The sequence below is a fragment of the Eurytemora carolleeae genome, unplaced genomic scaffold (genome assembly GCF_000591075.1).
Source record: "Eurytemora carolleeae unplaced genomic scaffold, Eaff_2.0 scaffold113, whole genome shotgun sequence".
NCBI lineage: Eukaryota > Metazoa > Arthropoda > Copepoda > Calanoida > Temoridae > Eurytemora > Eurytemora carolleeae.
Window position 1 is genome coordinate 480,404 of NW_019396138.1, and position 25,293 is coordinate 505,696.

The window sequence follows — 25,293 nt, forward strand, 5'->3', positions numbered from 1 at the left end:
ATAAAAATCAAAGTTTTACAAATGTAAGTATTTTCTTTCGTTCAAATAGTTGACAGATAAGAGAAGACGACTAGAGAAGTGTACGGGGCATACTGAGAGCTCTGACCTGGTTCAGGTTCTAAACAGAACTTTCTTCACTCTTCACTCAGCTCAAGCTAACTTCTCACCCACTCAACTGTATATTGAGAGAGGATCCCGAAATACATTACTATAAAAATGTGACCATGAACTGGAATTGAATGTTTTTTATCAAATAGGTAAATACTCGTCAAAAAGAATACGTTATTTTGGTGATCCTTACACTTTAGTTTGCCATAAACGATTCACAAATTTTTTTTTTAATGAATGCAGCTGAAATTCATGTGTCAATTTCTAGAATAATGGTGACTGTATTAAAATTAATGAACTCCTATTATTAGGGAAAGTAAATTCCAAACCATACTCATCACCCAGGCCTGAATTTGATTGTAAGGTTTATACCCAAATAAAACTTTGATGTTTAGATGATCGGAGGAGAGGATGAGTTGTGGTTGTCTCTCCCGGTCTGAATCTGTCCTTATAGTTTCTATATACGGAGTATCTGTATCTGTTGCTCTTCTCTCCGTCCTAGGTTTGCATGGGCATGATTTTGGTCCTGGGTTCTCTCCCTTCAGTACAGAAATTCTTCATCAAGTCTGTCTATCAGTGTATGGGGTAAGTTGCATTAGTTTCCATTCGTGGTTCTTATAAAAATATTATCGCAGAACTTTTCGGGCATACTCTTAAATACTTATAGTTATATAATACCCCCCCCCCCTTCTCTAATTATTGAAAAAGTAATTAATGTTTTCTTCATTTTCATTGCACCCGGAATTTTATATCTGAATTTTTATTATCTATATTTCAGATATGTTTGATGACGAATCTCCTTCTCTTCCTAGGATTAGTTCTCCCCCTCCGACCCCTTCTCATACCCTGGTTAGCCAGCCATTCTCTTCTCTCTCTAGCTCTCAGTTCTGCATCCGTGTACTACCTTGTACTCTATGTACTCACGGACGAGTGCGGAGAGGATTGTCCTATACTGATAGGGCTAGCATGTACTCTCATATCCGCAGTTATTGTACTAGCCTACTGTATATATCTAGTACAAGACTATTTTGATGTACTAAAGTACGTTATTAGAGAAAAGAAGGAAAAATCAAGGAAGGAAGAAAAAGTCTAATGAAAAAGTGAGTTTAGCTTTATAAAATTTCTAAAACGTGACAAAAACGAGAATGCAGTTCTATGGATTAGTTCTATTTATATCAAAAATAATAATATTATTAAAAAAATTTCAAGATTTTCTGAAGATAACACGTTCTTCTGCTTTGATATTTTTTGCAAATCCGTTCTCACCTCACTCTTCTCATTTGTTCTCTACCATGCTTATCACATTTAAACTTTCTGGTTATCAATGTATACATAGTTAACATTTATGAATCCATAGTTTACAGTAATGAATCCTTAGTCTACATTAATGAATTTATAGTCAACTATTGTAATTCCATAGTCTACTATTATAAATCCATAGTCTACATTAATAACTCCATATTATACTATTTTAAATCCATAGTCTACATCAGTGCTTAGAATCTATTTAATTTTGATGCAGATCCGGATCCGAATCCTAGATCCGCACTGGAAAAAATGGATCCGGATCCAAATCCGGCTCCGGATCCAGGTTATTTCTTCAAAATTTACGGAATTTTTTTAACAAAGCAGAATTTTCAAAGATTTTGTCTTATTTTCTTTGCTTATTTTTATGCTAAAACTTGATGGACTATTTAGAAATCAGGAAATTTTTATAATCTCTCTTTTTTTAATAGTTCAGATTTGGGTTTTGAGAGTAAACTTGTTTTGTTGCATTTTTGGTTGATATTTTGCCCCTTGGATCCGGATCCAGGAAGCCAAAATTTTGCGGATCCGGATCCTAAGTACTGGTTACATTTGTGAATCCATAGTCTACATTGATGAATCCATAATCTACTTTTATGTATTCATAGTCTACATTAATGAGTCCATAATGTATTCTTAATCTACATTAATGAATCCTATTCTACATTTATAAATCCATAATTTACATTTATTGAATTTATTGAATCCATAATTTACATTTAATGAATAGCGAGTAGAAGCTAAACCGCGAATACGTAGTTTAACCACTTCTCTGGTGTGTCGGCTCAAGCTAAAGAGACGAGGTTCAACCTGTTCTCTTGTGTGTCAGCTCAAGCTAAAGAGACGAGGTTCAACCACTTCTCTTGTGTGTGGCTCAAGCTAAAGAGACGAGGTTCCACCACTTCTCTTGTGTGTGGCTCAAGCTAAAGAGATGAGCTTCAACCACTTCTCTTGTGAGCGGCTCAAGCTAAAGAGACGAGGTTCAACCACTTTTCTTGTGTGTGGCTCAAACTAAAGAGAAGAGGTTCAACCACTTTTCTTGTGTGTGGCTCAATCTAAAGAGAAGAGGTTCAACCACTTTTCTTGTGTGTGGCTCAAGCTAAAGAGGTTCAACCACTTGTTTTGTGTGTTGCTCTAGCTAAAGAGACGAGGTTCAATCACTTTTCTTTTGTGCGGCGCAAGCTAAAGAGACGAAGTTCAATCACTTTTCTTGTGTGCGGCTCTAGCTAAAGAGACGACGTTCAATCACTTCTCTTGTGTGCGGCTCAAGCTAAAGAGACGAGGTTCCACCACTTCTCTTGTGTGCGGCTCAAACTAAAGAGATGGCCTNTTCCACCACTTCTCTTGTGTGTGGCTCAAGCTAAAGAGCCGTAGTTGCTATTCAGTAGATTTTGTCCTAGAGTAATTAAATATTAAGTTCAAGAGAAAGTCATTAAAAATCCCAAATCTAATTCGTTTCAATCAATAAATCCTCTGGTCTAAGTTCTGTAGTAAACATTAAAGATCCCTTTTAAATCGTTTGAATTCTATAACTTCTTTAAAACCAAACCTTAAAGTCTCTAAACATGATTAATTCAAAATTTGCAAATATGTACATTTAGTATTTTATGTTATATCTGAATCCTAGACTGACGAGTACAAAACTATAGTTTACATAATCAAGAAACAATTTTCTCTGAACTTATTTTCAAACAAAATATGAATCATTCCTTCTTGTAACAGTTTTGGATTATATTATATTCAAACCTAGCAATTATTAAATTCAAGGTTTATGTTTATCCTTGACATTTTCCAATATTTACTGTAAAAACCTGAATTTTCATAATGTACCTTTTTCATTTGATTGTACTAAAGTGTATACTCATTGTACTGTACTGTACCATTGTACTAGACTTGTTATTTCAGTGCCAAACTTTGAAATCTAAAATCTGTGATGATAATAAATATTAATCTCTTTTTTTTTGTTGTTTATTTTTATAAATAATTGGATTAAACAAAATTACATTTAGAAATATCTACATAAAAAATACAATACATGTATATTCTACATTAAGCAACATATATTGCAAGAATGCATGGATACCAATGTAGGATAAGACATTATTAATGAAGATCTAATCTTTTAATACCAGTTATAACAGTTTATATTTTTCCCTCTGCCCTTCTACCGTATTCTTGTGGAAATGTAAAAAAGGACCTGACAACGAAATAAAGTAAAGCAGCCGAACATTTTTAATTTAAGAAAAAGATTAAATAAAGTCTATAACTGTACACTGTAAAACAGATTAAATAAAGTCTATAACTGTACACTGTTAAACAGATTAAATAAAGTCTATAACTGTACACTGTAAAAAAGTTTTGACCATTCTTTATGTATTTAAATCGACGCTTTATTTAACAAGTTTCCGGGAACCTATAAACCTTTATCTGAGTATCAAGGAGTAAGATATCCATGTTATTCTTTTTTAAAAATTGATAATTTTCAATTTCGGTTTCTTTATCAAATTGACTCGTGGATTTATGTAGCAGATACAAGGAAGAAAATTAGCAGAAGATATTTCTTTTCAAGGAATAAAAAACGACAGTATCTTACTCATCGTTTACTCAGATAAAGTTGACAATATCTTTCTCATTGTTTACTCAGATAAAGTTGACAATATCTTACTCATCGTTTACTCAGATAAAGTTTTGAAGTTGTGAATCTTGCATGAAACTCCTTAAAAGGAGGGTCACGTAGAATTGTGTCTACATTCCCTTTAGGGTATAGAAAGAAAAATTGAATTGATTAAAGAATTACAGACAGGATAAGAATGAAATAGATTCTAGTTTCTCCTTGCAATCTCCTTCAGTGTGGAGTTCCACAAGTTCCCTGAATATTCCTCCAGTAGAACCTGACAACTCACCCAGTAACAGATAAATGAAGAGTCGACCAAACCTTCCAGTTCCACTCAGATCCTAAGATTAAGGTTCTATTAGATTTACAGGAAATTATAAGGATTATCTGCAGGGCGTCCCACATCATATTAGACCAATTATAGCTCTTAATTGTGATTTTCGGGACTAATCAGAAAATTGAAAAAGAATAAAATATTTTATACAAATGTATTAGGCTAATAAAAAATTAGTTTGCAGAAAGTTCTAGGTATTTCTAGGGTTTTCTCCGTATTTTGATGATAAAGCTTGGATAATCCAATATAATATGTGACGCTCAGTAGCTAATCCGTTGATAGTTCACAATTGTAGCCTTTAAACATATATCTGAGAAACAAGAATAAACATAACATAGTTTTCTTTCTGAAATTGAACAAATCTAGACCATTTTCTTGCTCTGCTTTGTTGTGGAAATCCATGTGTTTTTTTCAAAGAATAATCTCCAAAATAGTTTTAAATTATCATATTCCATAAAAACAAAGATACGCATCATCGATATTTATTTAAAGGTTTAAAGGTGATCGTGGTAGATAATGGATGGCATTCTTGAAACCAAGAATTAGTTAGAACTAGTCAGACATCTTATCCATCAAGTGTGCAGTATTTAGAGAAATCAATGTTTGACTAATTGTATTTTCGTCAATATAAAATGGAAAAGACTCAAACGAAAATTTAGCTCTCATAAAACACTTATGAATTATTTTTATAATCTAAACAAAATTTCACTTTTGCTTAAATATATATCTGTAGTTTTTAAGCCTTATTTTTCAACCTTTTTCATTCAGTGTGTTCGGTTTTTTTACTAAATGTCTGCAATTTAGAATTACAAATCTGCTCACCGTTTTTAAATAAAATAATGATACCGTTTAAAAATTATATATTGGTAATTTACTACTTTTTTTAGATGAAAATGATTTTACCGATGAAAGCTGACGATTGTGTATTAATAGGAAAATGTTGCCCAACGATATCCTCCTTAAAATATTCAAATTCCAAAGGAATTCAATTTTTGTCCCAAACTCTAATTTTAAAATCCATGTATCTTTGCAACCCAATGCCGTAGACCCCATGATATTTTTAACTATAAACTTGTTAGACCAAATAGTCTATGATTGTTAAAGTATAGGGATTTGATCATTTAGTTTGTGGCAAAGATTCAATTCCTTTAAACCTGAAATAGAAACTTCTGCCCTGTACACCAGAGCAAGGTTCCACAATCCTCTCCGATCCTGGCACTGAGTAGAACCCTCTGCAAGCTTGTCTCCAGGTCCTCACTGAGTAAGGATCTTAACATTAAATATTTAAAATTTGAATAGATTATTTGAATAGATTATTGCATGCTGGGAATTTATCAAGGTTTCAGAAAACTTTAATGAAAATCTTGAAAAAACTTGAAATATTCAGCAAATTGTTTTTTGTTTTAATGTGACAATTTAACCCAGAAAACAAAAGATTTGATTTAATTTTTGAACTTTTTATGGTAAAATGAACAAAAAAAATGAATAGCAAAATATAATAATATTAAAAAATCTATTACTTACAAAAAGCTAACTGTTGATTTCTTTCGTCCGCCGACCATATTCATGTTAGAATTGGACACCGTTATAGTAATCATATTCTGGTTTGCGTTATTGTTGTTGTTGTTGTTATTGTTATTGTTGTTATTATTATTGTTGTTGTTGTTGCTGTTGACAAGGTTGACTATGGTTGATGAGCTGAGTATTGAGAATGTCATCAGGTTTAGAAAATTAAATCCGTTCCCGGAGCCACATCTCCCTAACAACAAGAAAAATGTATCAATGTCTCTTTTCCGTTCATTCGCCAACTCTGATTTTCTAATCAATAAATCTTTGCCGCCCAATATTTGATTTTCATGATCCATCAACTCATCTACTAATACGGAGAAATCATTATATAAGTCGTGAAGTCAGACTGTAATTCTTACATGATGAAATTATGATGAAAATAGACAAGTGTTCATAAAATACATTTTTCGAAATTTTAAAATTTGTAGATATTTTTCCAAAATAGAAAGATAAAATAGACCTTTGGTATTTCAAACTATGAACTCTGCTAAATCAAGTCGTGAAAGGATGAAATATCAAGGGTTTATATAGTCATAAGAAAATTAGAGTTTGAGGCAGTAACATTCTTAATATAAATATTAAATAGTGATAGATAGATAAAAAATCTCATAACACAAAGGGATTTGATACTCCTGTGACGCAGTTTTTGTAATTCAGATCTGTCTCTTCTATTCTTCTATTTTTATGTTTTTATGTTTAAGTTTTTTTAAAGTCTAAACCCTGCACCTTGTCCTTGATCATGTAAAGACTGGTTAAACTGATCAACTCTAAACATTTTCAGGTTCCGACTGTTCTATTGCCTAATCTTATATATCATCTATTTACAGCTAAAGTGTGTACCTGGAACTACTGTTTACTCTGCTTTGCGCTATATACCAGGATACCAGGATATACAGTTCTTCAGGACACCTTTATACCTGTCATACAACCGGACAGGAGAGGAGTTTCTTCTATTATATTTAAGATTTTCTGGAGTACAGTTCTAATGGCGCTAACTCAAGGAATTCAGTGCTTTTTACTTTAATCGAAAATGTTTACTAAGCATTTACAGCGAATTAAAATTCTGCTCGCCCATACCCAGTTAAAATTAGAACATTGTATTAATTAGTCTTATCGTTAGCTATGACTGGAATTTTAATAAAGCATCGGGAATTCATGACGATATTTAAATGGCATTTTCTAATTTCAAATAAAATCCCATTTTAAACGATTTCAAGCCTTTATATAGTTAGTTCATGTACTATATCAGACAATGTTCTTACATGCAGATACAGGTTTTCAACCTTAAACCTTTTTGTACTATCAGACAATGTTCTTATATGCAGATACAGGTTTCCAACCTTAAACCTTTATGTACTATCAGACAATGTTCTTACATGCCGATACAGGTTTTCAACCTTGAACCTTCATGGCAAATTTTTTTTCTTTATTTCATTTTTTGTGACATGAAAATAATCAAAACATTCTGAAGAGTAGGCAGTATAAGTTCTCCTCCTGGATACAGCTTAGAACTAGACCTGGAGTCAATATACACTAGGACTAGACGCAGGTGTCCTTTTAACCATTTTTATAAGGGGTAGGGAGGGTTCTGTTATTGACATTAAAGAATTAAAGAATGAGATGGAGTATCATTTTGAAATTATGAGGTAAGGAGTTATTTTATAGCTATGAATTTTAAAAAATGTGGTGACAGATATTATTTAAGAATTGGTGAGAGATATTTTTAAAGATTTGGTGTAGAGATATTTTTAAAGATTTGGTGTAGAGATATTTTTAAAGATTTGGTGTAGAGATGTTTTTAAAGGTTTGATGTAGAGATATTTTGAAAGATTTGGTGTAGAGATATTTTTAAAGATTTTGTGAGAGATATTTTTAAAGATTTGGTGAGAGATATTTTCAAAGATTTGATGTAGAGATATTTTTAAAGATTTGGTGTAGAGATGTTTTTAAAGATTTGGTGAGAGATATTTTTAAAGATTTGTTGTAGAGATATTTTTAAAGATTTAATTAAAATCCTAATAATAAAATATTTATTTCTAGCTCTGGGTCTAAGGTTCCAATGCTCCTTATTCCTAAACAATCTGATAAACAGTGTATTCCATCCAACCAGGTTATTTATTAATTAACTAAACAATTAAAAGAACAGAGCTGAAAACTTTAGAATAGGATATCCTTAATCCCGATCTGTTAATTAATCTGAGCTGAAAACTTTAGAATGTAATATTATTAATCCCGATCGGTTAATTAATCTGGAGATTAATAACAAGAAGAGAATAAGCATTATTTAATCTGGAGATTAAGAAAAAGAGGAGATCAAGCATTGATCTTGATATCCACCATTCTGAAGTTTTCACGTCTGTAAACATAAAGTGACTTATCGTTTCCAGCGTAAATTATATAAAATATTTGTCTAGTTGAAGATTGATTATCTTCAAGTGTGGTTTATTGGTCACTTGTGGATTTAAACCCCAGTGAATGAAATTTTCAAATTTTAACACTTTTCAATAAAATTAATGAATTTTAATGATTTTTTAAATCTTTTAGCTTTCTTCAATTGGATTCCTGGGGTTTATAGTCTCCGTGATTAATGCTGCAATGAGTATAGCCAACAACCTCAACAGTAATAACAACAACAGGAACAACAACAACAACGATAATAACGACAACAATGACAACATCAACATCGCCAACTTAAACTCTGGACAGATGAATATGAACATGGTTATGGCAGGACGGAAAAGGTAAAGAGTTGTTTGTGGAGAGAGGAGTGGGTCTTAATGTTTTTTTTTAGTTAAAGTAATTGAGTCTTTGCCACAAACTCTGATGTTTTAGTCCCTATATCTTCAAAACACAAATTAGATATTTCAAACTATGAATTCTGTTGGATCAAAGAATCTAAATTTGAAATATCATAAGATTGCAAAGATATAGGGATTAGAACTTTTGAGTCTGTGGCAAAAAGTCAATTCCTTTAATTTCACAGGCGGAGTTTGTATTCGTCCCTGTTGAGATTAAAACGAGGTGTATCCGGGTTCTGTAGTTCAGAACCTACACCGGAGCAGATTGTAAGTATGGTCGGAGTTGTTTTTATTAAAACATGGTTCAATCTGGTTCTAAACCCGGAGATAAATGAAACATGCGTCCTACACCATATATGTCAGGTATTATAAAAAATCTATATAACAAAGCTCTTTACTCATATATATGTTCGCTATCATGATTTAATACCAAGCGCGGGTAAACGGTGATAGTAACTAATATATTGATTAATGATATAAACCTTGGGAATGCCAGGCACTCCAGCGAGTATTTGATAAAATTAAAAGTGATTATTAACATAATTTCAAGTGATCCTCTATTTAAACCTTTATATATATGCTCCATATCCTTCAGCCTTATATCGGATTAAAACTGAGAAATGAATCGTCGATTCGCTTTCTTAAAAAGATAAAATTTCTCTTTTGCAAAAATTCGCAAGTCACTTATAAAGAGAATTGAAATTGAAAATGCCAATTTTAAGATGATAAAAACATGGATATTTTTTCCTTAAACACAGAGTTAAAGGAACGTGCAACTTTTTAAATGGGTGTCATTTAAAATTACACCAACAGACCCTTTCAATTCTTTTAAAACCAACCATTTTTATATTAACTAGCTGAAGTGCCTGCGTTGCCCGTGGTAAAAGCAAATTTCGAAATATTTGATTTTTGAAAAAGTTGAATTTTTGAAGAAAAAAATTTATTTTTGAAAAAAATATGAATTTCTGAAGAAAAAAAATAGATTTTTAAAAAAAACCGACTTATATAAAAAAAATGTCAGCCTATGTTCCCCCTAGGGTAACCATTGGTTCCCTAAAAAAAATTTCAGCCAATTCAGTCCAGCCGTTTGGCCAGCTATGGCTAACATATATACAAACAAATATATATGAGCGAAGAGCTTTATTAGATAAATGAGTAAATTATTATAAAATTGAAATATTGATAATTATAAATAAATTGTAGGGAAACCAGCAGAGTATTCAAACTATTGATGATAAGGAGGGAAAACGTCTTGCTCTTCACCTGGCAACCGTCCTAACCTCAGTTCTCTCCCTAAACCTTGAACTTGAACCCAACCTAGTTATACAAGCTGGTAGAGCAGGGTTTGATAATGAAAACTGTGAGTTTAAATATTCTTGTAATTAGAGAATGGAAAGCAGGAATTTTGTTAATACTAAATACACTGAAACCACCAAAGATCATTTATGTGATTGCTAGATAATATTTGCAGGTTGCACTACCAGTTATATTATGCTATACAAATGTGTATTATGTCTTTCAGCCGTTACTTCTTTTGGGAATAAGGATGATCGTTAGCTTTTCGTACTGTGGATACTTTTTCCTGTATTGTAATGTTAATAATATCATGTTTATACACTTAACTTTGTTTCATCTGATCTTCATTATTTCCTCCAAGCAAGAACGGATAACACTGAGAACTGAATATTAACAAGAAAGGAAATTCTTATTTTGTAATCCCTATATCCTTGCAACCCAATGTCGTAGAACTTAGATATTTCAAACCATGAATTCTGTTAGATCAAATCATCGAGGTTTGAAATATCTTAATGTTTACACCGTCAGATTGCAAAGATATAGGGATTACAAAACTTGAGTTTGTTGCTAAGACTCAGTTCCTTTATAACCCTTTGATACCACGTGTAATCTGGGCTTATTCATTATAATACCCCTTTTCTAACATTTCTAACATTTTGGGGCTTTCAGGTGTTTTAACAAAATCTGTGGTTTATATTTTATTTTAGATTTTATTCTTTACAAGTTTATTTTTATGACATTATGTAAAACTTTAAGAAATAAAAAACGACCATATTTAAAAAATAGTCCAGGCCTAAATCTTTTGTCAGAGTCAACATTCTTTAAATGGTAAAAAAAATTAAAAATATCCAATTTTTAATTTTTTCTGAGATTTTTTAAAGGCCTTTTTAAAGCCCTAAAAAAAACTAAATTGTTTAATGAGCCACTGTTCGTGAACCATGTCGCCTAAAGACAAGTTTGATCTTCTGCCTCTTGAGATGTTGAAAAATATAAAAACTAGTTGAAATCTCCACCCAGCCCTCCGGCTACCTCAACCAATCTCAAACAAGAAGATTTCGTCAGTTTTCCTTCAGCACCTGTTGCCGGGATCCAGGGTATCAGGAGGGAGATAGCATTTTTTTATTAAGTTTATTATAATTTTTATTGATACTCAAACGTGCGAATGAAACTATTTTACGATTATATTATATCTAGACTGACTTGGAAACTTTTGAATGCTCAGAATGAGTTATCTGGGCATTTTATAAAATTTCGAGGATTTTTATTTTACCGTGAACGAGAAGATCTCCTGAGGGGGGGTTCTATCTTTTTATACGTTTATCTTCCAATTAAATTGGTGGGTTCCCGTTTCACAAGGTTTCCCTTTAAACCTATGTCTAAGCAAAAATGATAAAGATATTCTAATTTTTCTGTCTAAAAATGGTTTATTTCGAACTTTGTAAAAGGGACTCGCGGATGTATGCAAAAGAGACAAAGAATGAAATTTACAGAATTCGGCACTTTTTAAGATTTAAAAACGACAAAATTTCCCCCTCTGATGTTGTTCTCATGAATATCTGACGGTTACTATTGTGTGTGTGCCAATCTCTCAATGCGCGACAAACCCTTCAATGCCTTAAAAAAGACTTGATTCTTTGCTTTATTTAGAAATATCTCAAATCAGATCCCTCTTAATTCTTTTTGCTTATATAGTTTATACAAAGTTTTTATGGTGTGCAAATTTTTGCAAGTTTTTCACAATTTTTTGTTTATTGTTGACAGTTCAACAGTTATATTGCGCAACAACCAGTTCAAGGTTAGGGAAAAAATGCATTCCTAGGCAAATATGGGGATAGATTTAAGCTTTTTATTAGGAGATTGAACTTGCACTGTTTTTTTGTGATACTTAAAAAATATAAAAGATGAAAATGAAGATTCTGTTTCAAAAAGATAAAGAAAGAAAAAACTAGCTCGGAAACCCAGCTCTGCCTGGAAACTTAACTTTTCCTATAAAAGGCAGTCCACTCAACTTGGAATCTTTTAACCAAGCTATAAAATTCCCGTAGTTCTGCTGAGTTCTTCAATCAAAATTCGAGGCAATCGGTCCTGGAGTTATGATTGGACAAACAAACAAACAGACGAACAGAGATTACTGCTTTTCAGATGCTCCTTGTCTCCCCAAATGGAGATTACTTCGCTAAAACTATGCGGGATGCGGCCCAGCAATGCATAAATGCGCAAATTTCCGTATTTTGCGCAAAGTCTGCAAGAAAATGTGCAAATTGCACGGAATGATTTTTACGAAAATTCAACATAAAGTATTGCGTGAAAAGAGATTCCGCAAAGTTATGCATAAAGAATTGCACTGAACATTTAGTGGTTCAAAACGTTTAATTGTGGGCAACATTTATCGATAAATATGACAACATGGCCTTGTTTCGAAAATGATTAAACAATTAGCAGGCGATATTCATAAGTTCCCTAAGCTAACTAACTAAACTGTTAGCATTGTTTTTGCATAATATAAAATCTATCAGTACAGGATGAACCAAAATAATTCAGAATACTTCAAATTCAGAGTTGACGCTCTACCCTGATCTTTCACTGGAAAAATATGTCATGAATAAATCATCCTGAAACCTAGTTATCCATGCAATATAATTTTTTTAATAGTGATTAAATGTTAAATCTTATTTTTAGAAGATGTGAAAAATATGTTTCTTCCACTTTATATATAAGGAAGTAGTCTCTGTTTGTCTGTATGTTTGAATATCCGATCATAACTCCTGAACCCTTAGACCTACTTGCCTAGCCAGGTTTGACAATTCTAAGTTTAGTAGTTTGACAAAGCTGGATAGTTATATATATTAAGAAAAAAAGAATGAATTTTCAGACTTCTGTTTAGATTATATTTCTTTATTTTCCACTTTTCACTTTTTCAATTACAAAATTTATAAATGATGAGCTAACTGAGCTTGATGAATCAGAAGACCAGCATACCAGTCTGCTTCAGCTTGAGACCCGGAGACAAGTCCTGGAATAGTTCCTGGAACTGGTAGATCTCTCTTTTTACGTCCAGCAGTCAGTGCAATATGAGCTAGTTGCTGTTGATACCACTGAGCTTCAGCTTGAGATCCTGGAACAAGTCCTGGAATAGTTCCTGGAACTGGAAGCTCTCTCTTTCTACGTCCAGCAGTCAGTGCAATATGAGCTAGTTGCTGTTGATACCACTGAGCTTCAGCTTGAGAACCGGAGACGAGTCCTGGAATAGTTCCTGGAACTGGAAGCTCTCTCTTTTTGCGTCCAGCAGTCAGTGCAATATGAGCTAGTTGCTGTTGATACCACTGAGCTTCAGCTTGAGATCCTGGAACAAGTCCTGGGATAGTTCCGGGAACTGGAAGCTCTCTCTTTTTACGTCCAGCAGCCAGTGCAATATGAGCTAGTTGCTGTTGATACCACTGAGCTTCAGCTTGAGATCCTGGAACAAGTCCTGGAATAGTTCCTGGAACTGGTAGATCCCTCTTCCTACGTCCAGCAGTCAGTGCAATATGAGCTAGTTGCTGTTGATACCATTGAGCTTCAGCTTGAGATCCTGGAACAAGTCCAGTAGTTCCAGGGACAGGAAGTTCATAAGCACCTGCTGCTCCCAGACACAGAAAAAAACTCAGGGCTAAATTCATCTAGAAATAATTAAAATTTTGAAATTGTATTACAATTAACTGTCCTATGGCCAAAAAGAGATAAGTTTTTTTTATTGATTTAAAAAAACGTATTTACAGTTTTTTAAATCTCAAAAACTCAAGTTCTGTCCATACGACGATTTTTTTTGGGGTGTGGGTTTCCATATAAAAGAATATTAAGATTTTAAATATGGAACTATACATTTTTGGCATTTAGTGTACATGAATGAAATACTCAATTTGTTGAAACTAGTTTGATTAATTATCTGGGCATTTTATAAAATTTCGAGGATTTTTATTTTACCGTGAACGAGAAGATCTCCTGAGCAGGCAACTTCTCTAACTGGAGTAGATAGCGCAAACTTTGATATTTATACCAGAACCATTTTCAAGTTTCTGGGCGGCGGGGGGAGAAACTTGTGGGGTTGATTCAACAGGGGCAATGCAAGGAGATGAAAGGAGGAGGGGTGGAGGCCTTTCAGAAATAATTAGAAAAGAAATAGAAAAACGTGATTCCAATGATCTGAAAAAAGTGTAAAACCATACAACTTTTAACCCATCCCCCCTTTTCATCCTATGGGTAACATCTGGATGGGAGAGGGGGGGGATTAGACAGGTTATAATTGCGCAGAGTTCAGAGATATTCAAAATAACAAGAAGTTTAAAAATAGAAAAAATAACAAAATAAATTATGAAACAATTCTTTTTTGTTTGTTCTTTTACCAACTTATAAAACTGGTTGAATTTGATGCACTGGAGGAACCTGTTACACGCTATTATGTCGTGTTTAGTCCTGTCTTGTCTAGTCCTGTCTTGTCTAGTCCTGTCTTGTCTAGTCCTGTCTTGTCCATTCCTGTCTTGTCTAGTCCTGTCTTGTCTAGTCCTGTCTTGTCCATTCCTGTCTTGTCTAGTCCTGTCTTGTCTAGTCCTGTCTTGTCTAGTCCTGTCTTGTCTAGTCCTGTCTTGTCTAGTCCTGTCTTGTCTAGTCCTGTCTTGTCTAGTCCTGTCTTGTCTAGTCCTGTCTTGTCTAGTCCTGTCTTGTCTAGTCCTGTCTTGTCTAGTCCTGTCTTGTCTAGTCCTGTCTTGTCTAGTCCTGTCTTGTCTAGTCCTGTCTTGTCTAGTCCTGTCTTGTCTAGTCCTGTCTTGTCTAGTCCTGTCTTGTCTAGTCCTGTCTTGTCTAGTCCTGTCTTGTCTAGTCCTGTCTTGTCTAGTCCTGTCTTGTCTAGTCCTGTCTTGTCTAGTCCTGTCTTGTCTAGTCCTGTCTTGTCTAGTCCTGTCTTGTCTAGTCCTGTCTTGTCTTGTCTAGTCCTGTCTTGTCCAGTCCTGTCTTGTCTAGTCCTGTCTTGTCTAGTCTTGTCTTGTCTAGTCCTGTCTTGTCAAGTCCTGTCTTGTCTATTCCTGTCTTGTCTATTCCTGCCTTGTCTTGTCCTGTCTTGTCTAGTCCTGTCTTGTCTAGTCCTGCCTTGTCTAGTCCTGTCTTGTCTAGTCCTGTCTTGTCTAGTCTTGTCTTGTCTAAACCCGTCTTGTCTAGTCCTGTCAAGGACGAATGAGGATTCATATCCTGTCAGGTTTTACTCCTTCTCTCATTTCTCATCATTTGGACCCCGTGACTTAAGACAAAACATACTTTACCCCCCTTCAACCATTTCGTTTGTAATTTTAGTTGAGGAATTAGGGGGGGGGAGGAGAGGGAAAGAATGATGGGGAGGGGTTATGAGAGCGAGATGGGGGTGGAAAAGGAAGGGGAGGATGAGAGGTGGTAGAAGAGGGAGGCAAGGAGGGGAGGTGGTAGAAGAGGAAGGGAAGGATGGGAGGTGGTATAAGAGGAATGAAAGGATGGGAGGAGGGTTAGAAGAGGGAGAGGGGGTAGAAAAGGACGGGGAGGGGGTAGAAGAGGAAGGGTGGAAAGAAGAGTAGTTGTAGTAAAATCCTAAATGAAAACTTAGATTTTGATTATCATGTTTCTCTTGTTGCAAAAACAATTTCAAAGTTTCTTTATTGGCTTAATAAATGAAAAATGGTCTATCTCTTAAAGCGCTTAAATCCCATGTACCAAGCACTGATTCATCCTTATTTCTTCTATTGTTTTATTGTTTACACTTACAGCTATACACATTAAAAGAATATTAAAAAATTGTATTTTTTGAAAAATAGAAACATTCAACTAATTTGCCATTCTGAATATAAATCCCACACTGACCCTCTCTTGTCTTCCTTGAATATTCTACCTTTCCCAGATTTAATTCAGCGTTGAAATCTCAAAATTCGAGATACAGAGAAGATTTAAGTTTAAAACTTTACAACTGGAAGTGCTACAGAGTGTTAATAGTGTTAATAGTGTTATAGGTAATTGCAAAAAATGTATTTGCACTTGTCCTAATTTCTTGATATTATATATGCCACAAATAAAATAAAACCTTAATTTTTATTTTTATTTCATTTAGATAAAAAAAACTATTGTTAGATATGTAGATAAATCTGGGAAAGTGCACAATAGTTTCATAAAATGTTTTGCCATTTCTAACTGTATACTCAAACTTTTTTATTTAAAGATAAGAAAGCTCTTTAAAACCCACTAAACCTAACCTGAATGCTCTGATATATCAAGAAGCAGTACGTTTATGAACATTTTATTTTTTAACATTGTTGCAACATCCTTGAATATGATGTTTATTGTTCATATTTCACACATTTAGCAAGAGTTAGGTTTACTGCAATATTCATTTTAGAGCTTGCAGCGCTTAGGTTATACTTAAAATACTCCAATATTAAAAATGAAATGCATATTAGGTTTTTGTAGCATTTTTTTATTAAGTTTATTATAATTTTTATTGATACTCAAACGTGCGAATGAAACTATTTTACGATTATATTATATCTAGACTGACTTGGAAACTTTTGAATGCTCAGAATGAGTTTGGCTCATTCTGAGAATACCGAATTTTCATTGGTTCAATATTTCGTGGATTTGGTCAGTGAGAGATCAATCTGAAGTCAGGATTTATGAATAATCTTGTAAGTACAAATCTCGTTAGAAAACATCCATTTAGGAAACATCTTATTAAGAAACATCTAATTCGGAAACATCTTATTAGGAAACATCTAATTAGGAAACATCTAATTGGGAAACATCTAATTAGGAAACATCTAATTAGGAAACATCTTATTTGGAAACATCTAATTAGGATACATCTAATTAGGAAACATCTAATTAGGAAACATTTTATAAGGAAACTTAAAGTTTGAAATTATTTTGTTAGGAAACATTAATATGCATAAATGTATTTCGGAAACATTATGAACAAGATGTATTTATCTAATAGGAGCTCTCTGCCTCATCATTAAGGTTAAACAAACATTAAATTAACTCAACTAAAATTAATTGACATCCTTCCTTTCCTACGAAATTTTTTGTGAAAATCCGCGAATTATTTTTGTTTTGTTTTACGATGTACACAAAGAGAACATGTTCACAATTAATTTAGAAGATGGGCGCAAAGCGCCCTATAAGGCAAGTACTGTTATATAATAGGATAAAGATAGTAAAATTAAAAACATATTCTCCCTATCTGTAGATTATTCTGTGCATGAACCACTATTTGTGGGATTTCCTTGATGCAAAATGTATTTTTTTCTTCATAGGATTGAGTTCTGTATTCTGTATAAACATGTAGAGTATAGGAAACCGAGTTTCCAGAATATCACGGTCAGCTGATATTTTTCAGGTTTGTGTGCATGGTGGAGAAATATATACGTGCTGTCAATCTTTAATATTTTATATTATCTGTGTGTGTGTTTTCAGTGTGCGGAGATATGAGGGTAGGTTTGAGTGTGTGCGGAGATAGAGGAAAGAGCGGATTCAGATATGCAGAAGAGGATAGACGCGAATATCCCGGTAAGTTGCGGCAGTGAGCGGTAAACTCTACCCCGGAGTAGGACGGATACAACCTATAGTATTTAGCTGAACTCCGGAATAGAAAATATATAAACTATCGTGTTATGCAAAACTTAATGTAAGACATAAATAATATGTCTTGTTTAACTCCGGAGTTGAACGTTTTTAGTTCTTTGTGTATGTTCGGAGCAGGACTGATGTTCTTTCTTGTTTTTTTTTTCGAAGAAAGATGAAAAGTTCCGTCCCCCATTTTTTTCCTTCCTTTTTCCTCCTTTTCTTCTCCTTTTCTTCCCCTTGTTATCATCCTCCTCCTCTGTCTCCTTCTCTTTGCCCTCTCAATCTTCATCCTCCTCCTCCTCCTCTTCCTCTTCCTCCTTCACATTCACATCCTCATTTTCCTCCTCTTCCTCCTTTTCATTCTCATCCTCATTTTCATCCTATTCCTCCTTTTCGTTCTCATCCTCCTCGTCCTCCTCTATTCTCCTCCTCTTTCTCCACCTCCTCCTCCTCCTCCTAATGTTCTGCTTAATGTACCTAAAACACAAACAATGGGAACATAATCTCTTGAAATATGAAACTTCCAATAAATGAAAACCGTGTTTGAGAATAAAGAAGTTTCACAAACTGAACTTGAAACTAAATAAAAGGTAATCGTCAAAAAAGTTTTCGGAAATAAAGTCCTAAATTTTGGCACTAAAAAATCATGTGGAAAAAAAGTCCTCAAAATTAAATGTCTCTGGAAATAAAGTCCTACTATTTTTAGACTTTATTTCATAGCACTTTTTCCTGGTTCCAGTATGATTTTATACAAAAAAGTCTCCGGAAAAAGGTCCTATTATATAGTAGAAAATACATGGGAACGAAGACCATTTTCAAAATGCAGATGCATAGGAAAAAGTACTTTTCAGACTTGACCTCATTAGGACTTTTTTTCTTCGGATATATTTTCTTCAGGACTTTAATCCCTGTGATCTTATTTCATGAGACTTTATTATTGGCAGCTCCCATATTATTTTAGGAAAAAAAGTCCCAGGAATCTAAAACTAAGGACTTTTCCAGAACTTTTTTCCGGGGACTTTCTTACATAGATTCAAATAAAATACATCTACATTTTTATTGCAGTATGGGGTATTGTGTAATTAAGAGAATTATATGATTTCTGTTTTATTAAAAAGGATTAAATTGTTCGCACTATAAAGGAACTAAATGCTTGCCACAAACAATCTAATCATGACATCTTTGCAACCTGATGTGGAAGACCTTTAACATTCCAAGAGTCTTTTTTAACAATTTTCTCCTTATAGACGCAATAGATAGAAGAAAAGTTAGTAGCGATCATCATCGATAATTTTTCGCTGTAAGCATATACCCCTTTCCATTTTTCGCGAACACTCCCTTTTTAAAACAGTTTTATATTTTTTTCGCAATAAAAACTGCCTCGTATACTATATGTAGTATGTACACTGTACAATATACAAAACTTCTCCTCCTCCTTTTCTAAATCTGATTTTCAATCTCTGTCCAGAGCAGAAGTATCTAGAGTTTCAAAATAAATCTAAAGGGAACTTAAACAAAACTAAAAGATTAAAATAAATAAAGTTTTGACAAATATGAGATCAAAGACGTAGCAAGGTGCGATGAATAAATTCCTTTTGATTAAAATATCTATTTTGAAAAAGATTAAAACTTTTTAATATAAATATTTACCTTAAACGAAAAATTTTCTTTCATCAAACAAGAAATCTGTATTTACAAAAGTTTTGGAGAAGGTAATAAGGCAAGGAAAGTTAAATGCTGTTGCGTATCTCTGCATACATATTGAAACCAGCTCTCTCTGGGCGGTGTTTGTAAACAAGAATAGATGCATTAGTGCTACTCTAGTATCCGAGGAGAATAAAAGCATTTAATTTTGAAAATTTACATAATAGTTTCCTATGACCAAAATATTTAACTTATTTTTATGTGAAAGATGGATCCCATCCGTCTTGTGTTTACTTAACAGCCCAAAGAAGTACACTGAAGTACTAAAAATGCGCACACCTCTGATATAACTATCTTTACATTAGACTTCTTGGTTTGGGATAAACATTGGTACACATAATCATTATTCACATCATATGAATATTAGTATCTGATCAATGTTTTTTTTGTCCAAGAATTTAAACTAAATATAAAAAAAGATTTTGTCTTTAAGTCTGAGTTATAGAAACTTAACAAATTGGTATTTTTGTTACATACAAATTAATTCAGTGGCTGAAAGATCGAATTTTTTGCTTTGTAATTTGAATATTTCAGAGTCAGGTTATGATAAACCAAAATTGTAGATTTGAATTAATTTGATAAATCCCGTTTGCGAAAAAAATTCTTTTTGAAATTATATATTTTCATGAAAATTGCTTTAGTTTATGATTTTGATCCAGAATTAAAAAAGGTAAAACCTTTTTATTTAATTTATTAAATTATTTTAATTAATTTATTTATTTAACTAAGTCGGCTTGGTTCCCCTTTCCCTTGCAGGTTTAATTAAACCGTCTTAAGAACGATCTCTTGGTGAATTTCCAGTATTTTCTGAATTATAATTTGTGTATTTTATTATACGTGAAGTATCTATCCCTTGCGAGGGGTTGCTGGACTTCAGCTTTATTTTGAATAATATTTACAGAGAGAAAATGCAAGAATTTAGTTTATTCTCTAGTGCTGCAGCAAGTGTAAATTGATACGTTGAAATCTTACTTGCTAAGTCAAAACATTCTGCTTCAATCAACATATCATACTTTACATTCATATACAATACTTACACCAGATACTTTTCATACCTCTACTTCCTTATGTTCTCCAACCTAATACAATACTTNTAATATTTTTCCCATAACTATTTATAAAAGTCCAGGTTTTATGAAGATTGCTGCGTAAGATCTCCTGAGCCCGGAATGAAAGTTAGTTTATGAAATCTGACTCTTTAGCTCTATAAACCTACATATTTATAAATAGTTGATATCGTTAAACCCTGGTAATATCATGATGATATATATTTCAGAACAGCTGAAGATGATTAGTTTTATATTTGTGAATGTAGAGCCTAGTCCTGTGGTTAAACTAGAATTGAATCAGCTAAAATGTTAATAATCAGTTGAGGTTATGCATACAAATGTTACTTAACAAATATTCGTCAAGTCTAGTGATTAAGTGATGATGAGAAAACAGAAATAACAAAGAATGAAGATTGAAAAGTCTGGAAGAGAGGAGAAAACTATATACTCCAGTGAAGAGAGTGTGAAATTAGGGAAAAATCAAAAAAAGTATTCTAAAATTCAAAATAAAGTAAAGTTGAAAGATGAGTGAAACTGGACACAGAGATCCCTTTGATTTCAATATTTGTTGTTTTAGTTCTGTTCAACTCTATCCTTGCAACTTCTAGGTTAACAATCTTTGATTTATTTGGGTTCAGTTGACGAGATATCTGGTAGGTTTAGTAGACCAGGATCTCTACTCAGTAGAGATGGATCGGAGAGAAAAGATTCTCCCTTCTCCAGACGCAGGGACAAAATCAAACCAAGTTTAAAACTTAAGATGACATCGATTATATCACACTTTAAAGGATACAGACAGGACTACAAGGAAAAAGATAGAACTGCAAGGATAAGGATAAGGATAGTACTTCAAGGATAAGGATAGTACTTCAAGGATAAGGATAGGACTACAAGGATACGGATAGAACTACAAAGATAAGGATAAGGTTAGGAATACAAGAATAAGGATAAGGATAGGACAACTTGGATAAGGATAAGGATAAGGATAGGACTACAAGGATACGGTAGAAATGCAAGGATACGGATAAAACTACAAAGATAATGATAGAACCACAAGGATAAGGACAAGGATGTAACTACAAGGATAAGGAAAGAACTACAAGGAGTAGGATTTGACTACAATCATAAGGATAGAACTACAAGGATAAGGATAAGGATAGAACTATAAGGATAGGAATACAAGGATAAGGATAGGGATACAAGGATAAGGATAGAACTACAAGGATAAGGATAAGGATAGAACTATAAGGATAGGAATACAAGGATAAGGATAGGGATACAAGGATAAGGATAGAACTACAAGGATAAGGATGGAACAACAAGGATAAGGATTGAACTACAAGGATAACGATAGGATGACATGGATACTGATAGGACTACAAGGATAAGGATAGGACTACAAGAATACCGATAGAACTACAAAGATAAGGATACATAAATATGGATAGGACCAAATGGTTAAGGATAGGATCGCAAAGATAAGGATAGGATTACATGGATACGGATAGGACTACATGGATAAGGATAGGACTACATTAATAAGGATAGGACTACATGGATACGGTTATGACTCCATGGATACGGAAAGGACTACAGGGATGCAAATAGGACTACATGGTTACAGATAGGACTACATGGATACAGAAAGAACTACGTGGATACAAATAGGACTACATGGATACAGATAGGACTTCATGGATACAGATAGGACTTCATGGATACGAATAGGACAACATGGGTATAGAAAAAACTACATGGATGCAGATAGGACTACATGGATACAGATAGGACTACATGGATACGGATAGGACTACAAGGATAGAATTAGGACTACACGGATACATATAGGACTACATGAATACAGATAGGACTACATGGATACAGATAGGACTACATGAATACAGATAGGACTACAAGGATACAGAAAGGAGATTCATGTGAACTAAAGAACGGATTGTTTTGTCGCTACAGGAGACGTCAGGCTCACTCCTTGTTTGATGAGAAAGGTTCCTCTGCTCAGTTTGACGTGGAGGCGGTCAAATTGGATCACACCAGGTATTCACCAGTTCTTATTCTCACACACCATAACTGTCAGATCATTCAGATCTGACAGAGTAGGGTGCGAGCCGACCAGGAACTGCTCCGAGCCGCACAAAAATTTCTAAAAAGTGTACAGAGGTGGTCTGTTACAAGAAACTAAAGCTGAATAACAATAAGGAAGAATTCTTTCGTTTTTCAATCTAGAAAAATGTCAAATGATTTCAATTTTCTTCTTTTTCTCTGTAGCATAAATCCGCAAGTCACTTTCACAGACAAGCAACAATGGAAATCAGACATGCCACGTTTGCGTTTATGTAAAGTCCCAAAAATCTGTTTTAAAGAAAGTAATTCAGGTTTGTTTTATTTGAATAAATTATAATCTGAATTAGATTACTTTCCTAATTATTATTTCTGTTGGTGATATTATTTTTTTTATTGATCTATTTAGCAACAGATAATTATACAGTTTTCTAAGTTTTCTAACCCGCATATATATAAATATACATCATACATTATACATTAGAGATTATACATATATTCAATCAAAGTATGAATATAAACAGACAACTCAGTACACAATAAACTTTATGACAAGTGCATGGAGTACATGTAGTACTTTAACTAATAATATTACTGTTAAAGAATTATTAAGTACACGTAACCTAGAAAAGTACATGGAGTGCATGTAGTACTTTAACCAATTAAATTAATATTTTAGTATTATTAAGTAAACGCAAAGAGAATAGAATATATATTAGAGTGGAATTTACTAGAAAAAAAGTGTAAAATAGCCATTTTGTTGTACTGTTTCCATACTGCAGGTGTACTTCACATATTTATGCTATATAACCTTTTGGGTCCTGGAACATCATTTTATAGAAAATCTAAAATTAATAATAAAAGAAAACCAAATTATGAAATAGGCTGGTTTCATAATTGACCAATGATCATTTCACATAGGCTCTATGCCTTTCACTTTACAAACGATGATTTTCCGTTATAACTATAGATCAAATGATCTTCTTTATTCACCTAATTCATTTTATAAAGTTTATTTAACAGCTTTAAAAAATTCGAAATTGAAATGGATAGTCTAGGGAACATACTGTATTAATGTACTCTACTGCATATAATTTGTGAACATTCATAATATAAATACAACATGAACACACTTATAACATAAATAGAATATGAACATTCATAATTTATAAATACAACATGAATACACATATAACATAAATACAACATTAACATACATATAACATAAATACAACATGAACACACATATAACATAAATACAATATGAACACACATATCACAGAAATACAACATGAACATACATATAACATAAAAACAACATGAACATTCATATAACATAAATACAACATGAACACACATATAACATAAATACAACATGAAAATAAAACGAAAATTCATACACATGAACAAAAATAAAAAAAATTCATATACAACATTAAAAAAATCGAAAATACATGTATACATTCATAAAACATAAAGTAACATCAAACATACATAAATACAGCAACCAAAATAGTACAATACATAAAAACAAGATGAGAAACATCGGAAAACAACTTATACAATATAAAATTTAAATATACCATAATGAAACGTACATATTAATTTTTTCAGTCACTGCAAACTATGCAGAAGAAGATCTCAGTCCTTCAGATTATCTCTTAAACTTGAGATAATTATATTTACCTTTCTCTATTTTTATCGCATTAAGCCTATACCCCCTTTCATTTTTCGCGAATACTCCCTTTAATATAAGCATAAATTTGACCAGGAACTGAGCTAAACTTGTTTAATAATCGAATATGATTATATCAAGAATATCAAGAATATTAACCAATATCAATCGCTAATTTATGGCTCTTCCTCAATATATGAGGAGAATCAATAAAACTTTGGATTAAAAGGGAGTGTTCGCGAAAAGTGAATGGGGGCAAAGGCTGATATCGAATTGTATTCGATATCGATCGCTGCTAATTTTACTTTTATCTGTTGCGTATACTAGGAGAAAATGGTTAAAAACGTCTTATAATAATATCTGAATGCTTAATTTTAAACTTAATTGAATTATTTACGATTTGAGTGGAATAATGTGAATTATATGGACGCTACGCTCTTATATATATATACTTTAAACGACGTTTTTTTTTGGTCGAGAGGTGTTCCTCCCAAGTTCCGCAATTTAAACCGTATATTTTTGGACCACCTCCTCTTATATCTTTTATCTTTACAAATGAAAAAGGAAAGCAGAGCGACGATTTATAAAATATAAATGTTTATCTATGTATGCAAGTATATGTTAATTACCTAAAGCTGGCCAAACCGTATCACTTTACGTATAGAATTGTGACAAAAGAAAATGTTACAGTTTTCCCCCCTCTCAGTAACATTGGTTGATAGTTAGGTGGCATACCCCTCGTATTGCCCATTCAGACGTAGGAAACTGTTTCTGCCGATTATGGGAACATTTTGGGATTACCACGGACAACGCCGGGTACTTCCGTTAGTTTATATAGTACTACAGAATATGTTGACTTATTCATCCCCTACCGTCTATCCCCTGAAAATATTTTATGAATAGTTGAAAACATGTTTTCAAATAAAATATATTATGTTTATCTGGGGGATGATAAATATTTCTCTCTGCCCTAGAACACCAATAAAACAATCATTTCATTCTTATTTTCAAAACGTTGTGAAAACAGCTTTAAAACCTTTAATGATAAACAAGTTAGGGTTCTTATCTAAACCTGGGGAAATTTGAACTTTAGATTAAATATTACAATTTTCATGTATTTCTGCGCCCAAAGGCAACAAGTTTTTGTAGCT

The 25,293-nt window shown here is 33.0% G+C and overlaps 5 protein-coding genes across 5 annotated transcripts; 2 read left to right on the forward strand and 3 right to left on the reverse strand.

Annotated features, from left to right (window-relative positions):
- On the forward strand, window positions 1-1,674 carry LOC111696060 (uncharacterized). Its single transcript, XM_023465583.1, has 3 exons — window positions 1-257; window positions 504-693; window positions 887-1,674. The coding sequence occupies exons 2-3, from the start codon at window positions 520-522 to the stop codon at window positions 1,199-1,201; spliced, it is 489 nt and encodes a 162-aa protein (XP_023321351.1). The 5' UTR covers window positions 1-257; window positions 504-519; the 3' UTR covers window positions 1,202-1,674.
- A 1,542-nt stretch (window positions 1,675-3,216) lies between these two features.
- On the reverse strand, window positions 3,217-6,926 carry LOC111696061 (putative uncharacterized protein DDB_G0289263). Its single transcript, XM_023465585.1, has 4 exons — window positions 6,657-6,926; window positions 5,886-6,120; window positions 5,516-5,630; window positions 3,217-4,368 (listed from the first exon to the last, which is right to left on the reverse strand). The coding sequence occupies exons 1-4, from the start codon at window positions 6,703-6,705 to the stop codon at window positions 4,207-4,209; spliced, it is 561 nt and encodes a 186-aa protein (XP_023321353.1). The 5' UTR covers window positions 6,706-6,926; the 3' UTR covers window positions 3,217-4,206.
- Window positions 6,927-7,206: 280 nt separating this feature from the next.
- Window positions 7,207-10,170, forward strand: LOC111696062 (FK506-binding protein 6). The gene is made up of 5 exons (XM_023465586.1): window positions 7,207-7,479; window positions 7,971-8,040; window positions 8,475-8,671; window positions 8,914-9,091; window positions 9,932-10,170. The coding sequence occupies exons 2-5, from the start codon at window positions 7,990-7,992 to the stop codon at window positions 10,112-10,114; spliced, it is 609 nt and encodes a 202-aa protein (XP_023321354.1). The 5' UTR covers window positions 7,207-7,479; window positions 7,971-7,989; the 3' UTR covers window positions 10,115-10,170.
- Window positions 10,171-12,898: 2,728 nt separating this feature from the next.
- LOC111696063 (uncharacterized) lies at window positions 12,899-14,079 on the reverse strand. The gene is made up of 2 exons (XM_023465587.1): window positions 13,988-14,079; window positions 12,899-13,683 (listed from the first exon to the last, which is right to left on the reverse strand). Exon 2 carries the CDS (start codon window positions 13,681-13,683, stop codon window positions 12,955-12,957), a length of 729 nt encoding a protein of 242 aa, XP_023321355.1. The 5' UTR covers window positions 13,988-14,079; the 3' UTR covers window positions 12,899-12,954.
- LOC111696053 (pre-mRNA-splicing factor CWC25-like) lies at window positions 14,023-18,917 on the reverse strand. Its single transcript, XM_023465577.1, has 4 exons — window positions 18,839-18,917; window positions 15,101-15,205; window positions 14,447-14,975; window positions 14,023-14,158 (listed from the first exon to the last, which is right to left on the reverse strand). The coding sequence occupies exons 1-4, from the start codon at window positions 18,915-18,917 to the stop codon at window positions 14,023-14,025; spliced, it is 849 nt and encodes a 282-aa protein (XP_023321345.1).
- Window positions 18,918-25,293: the final 6,376 nt, after the last annotated feature.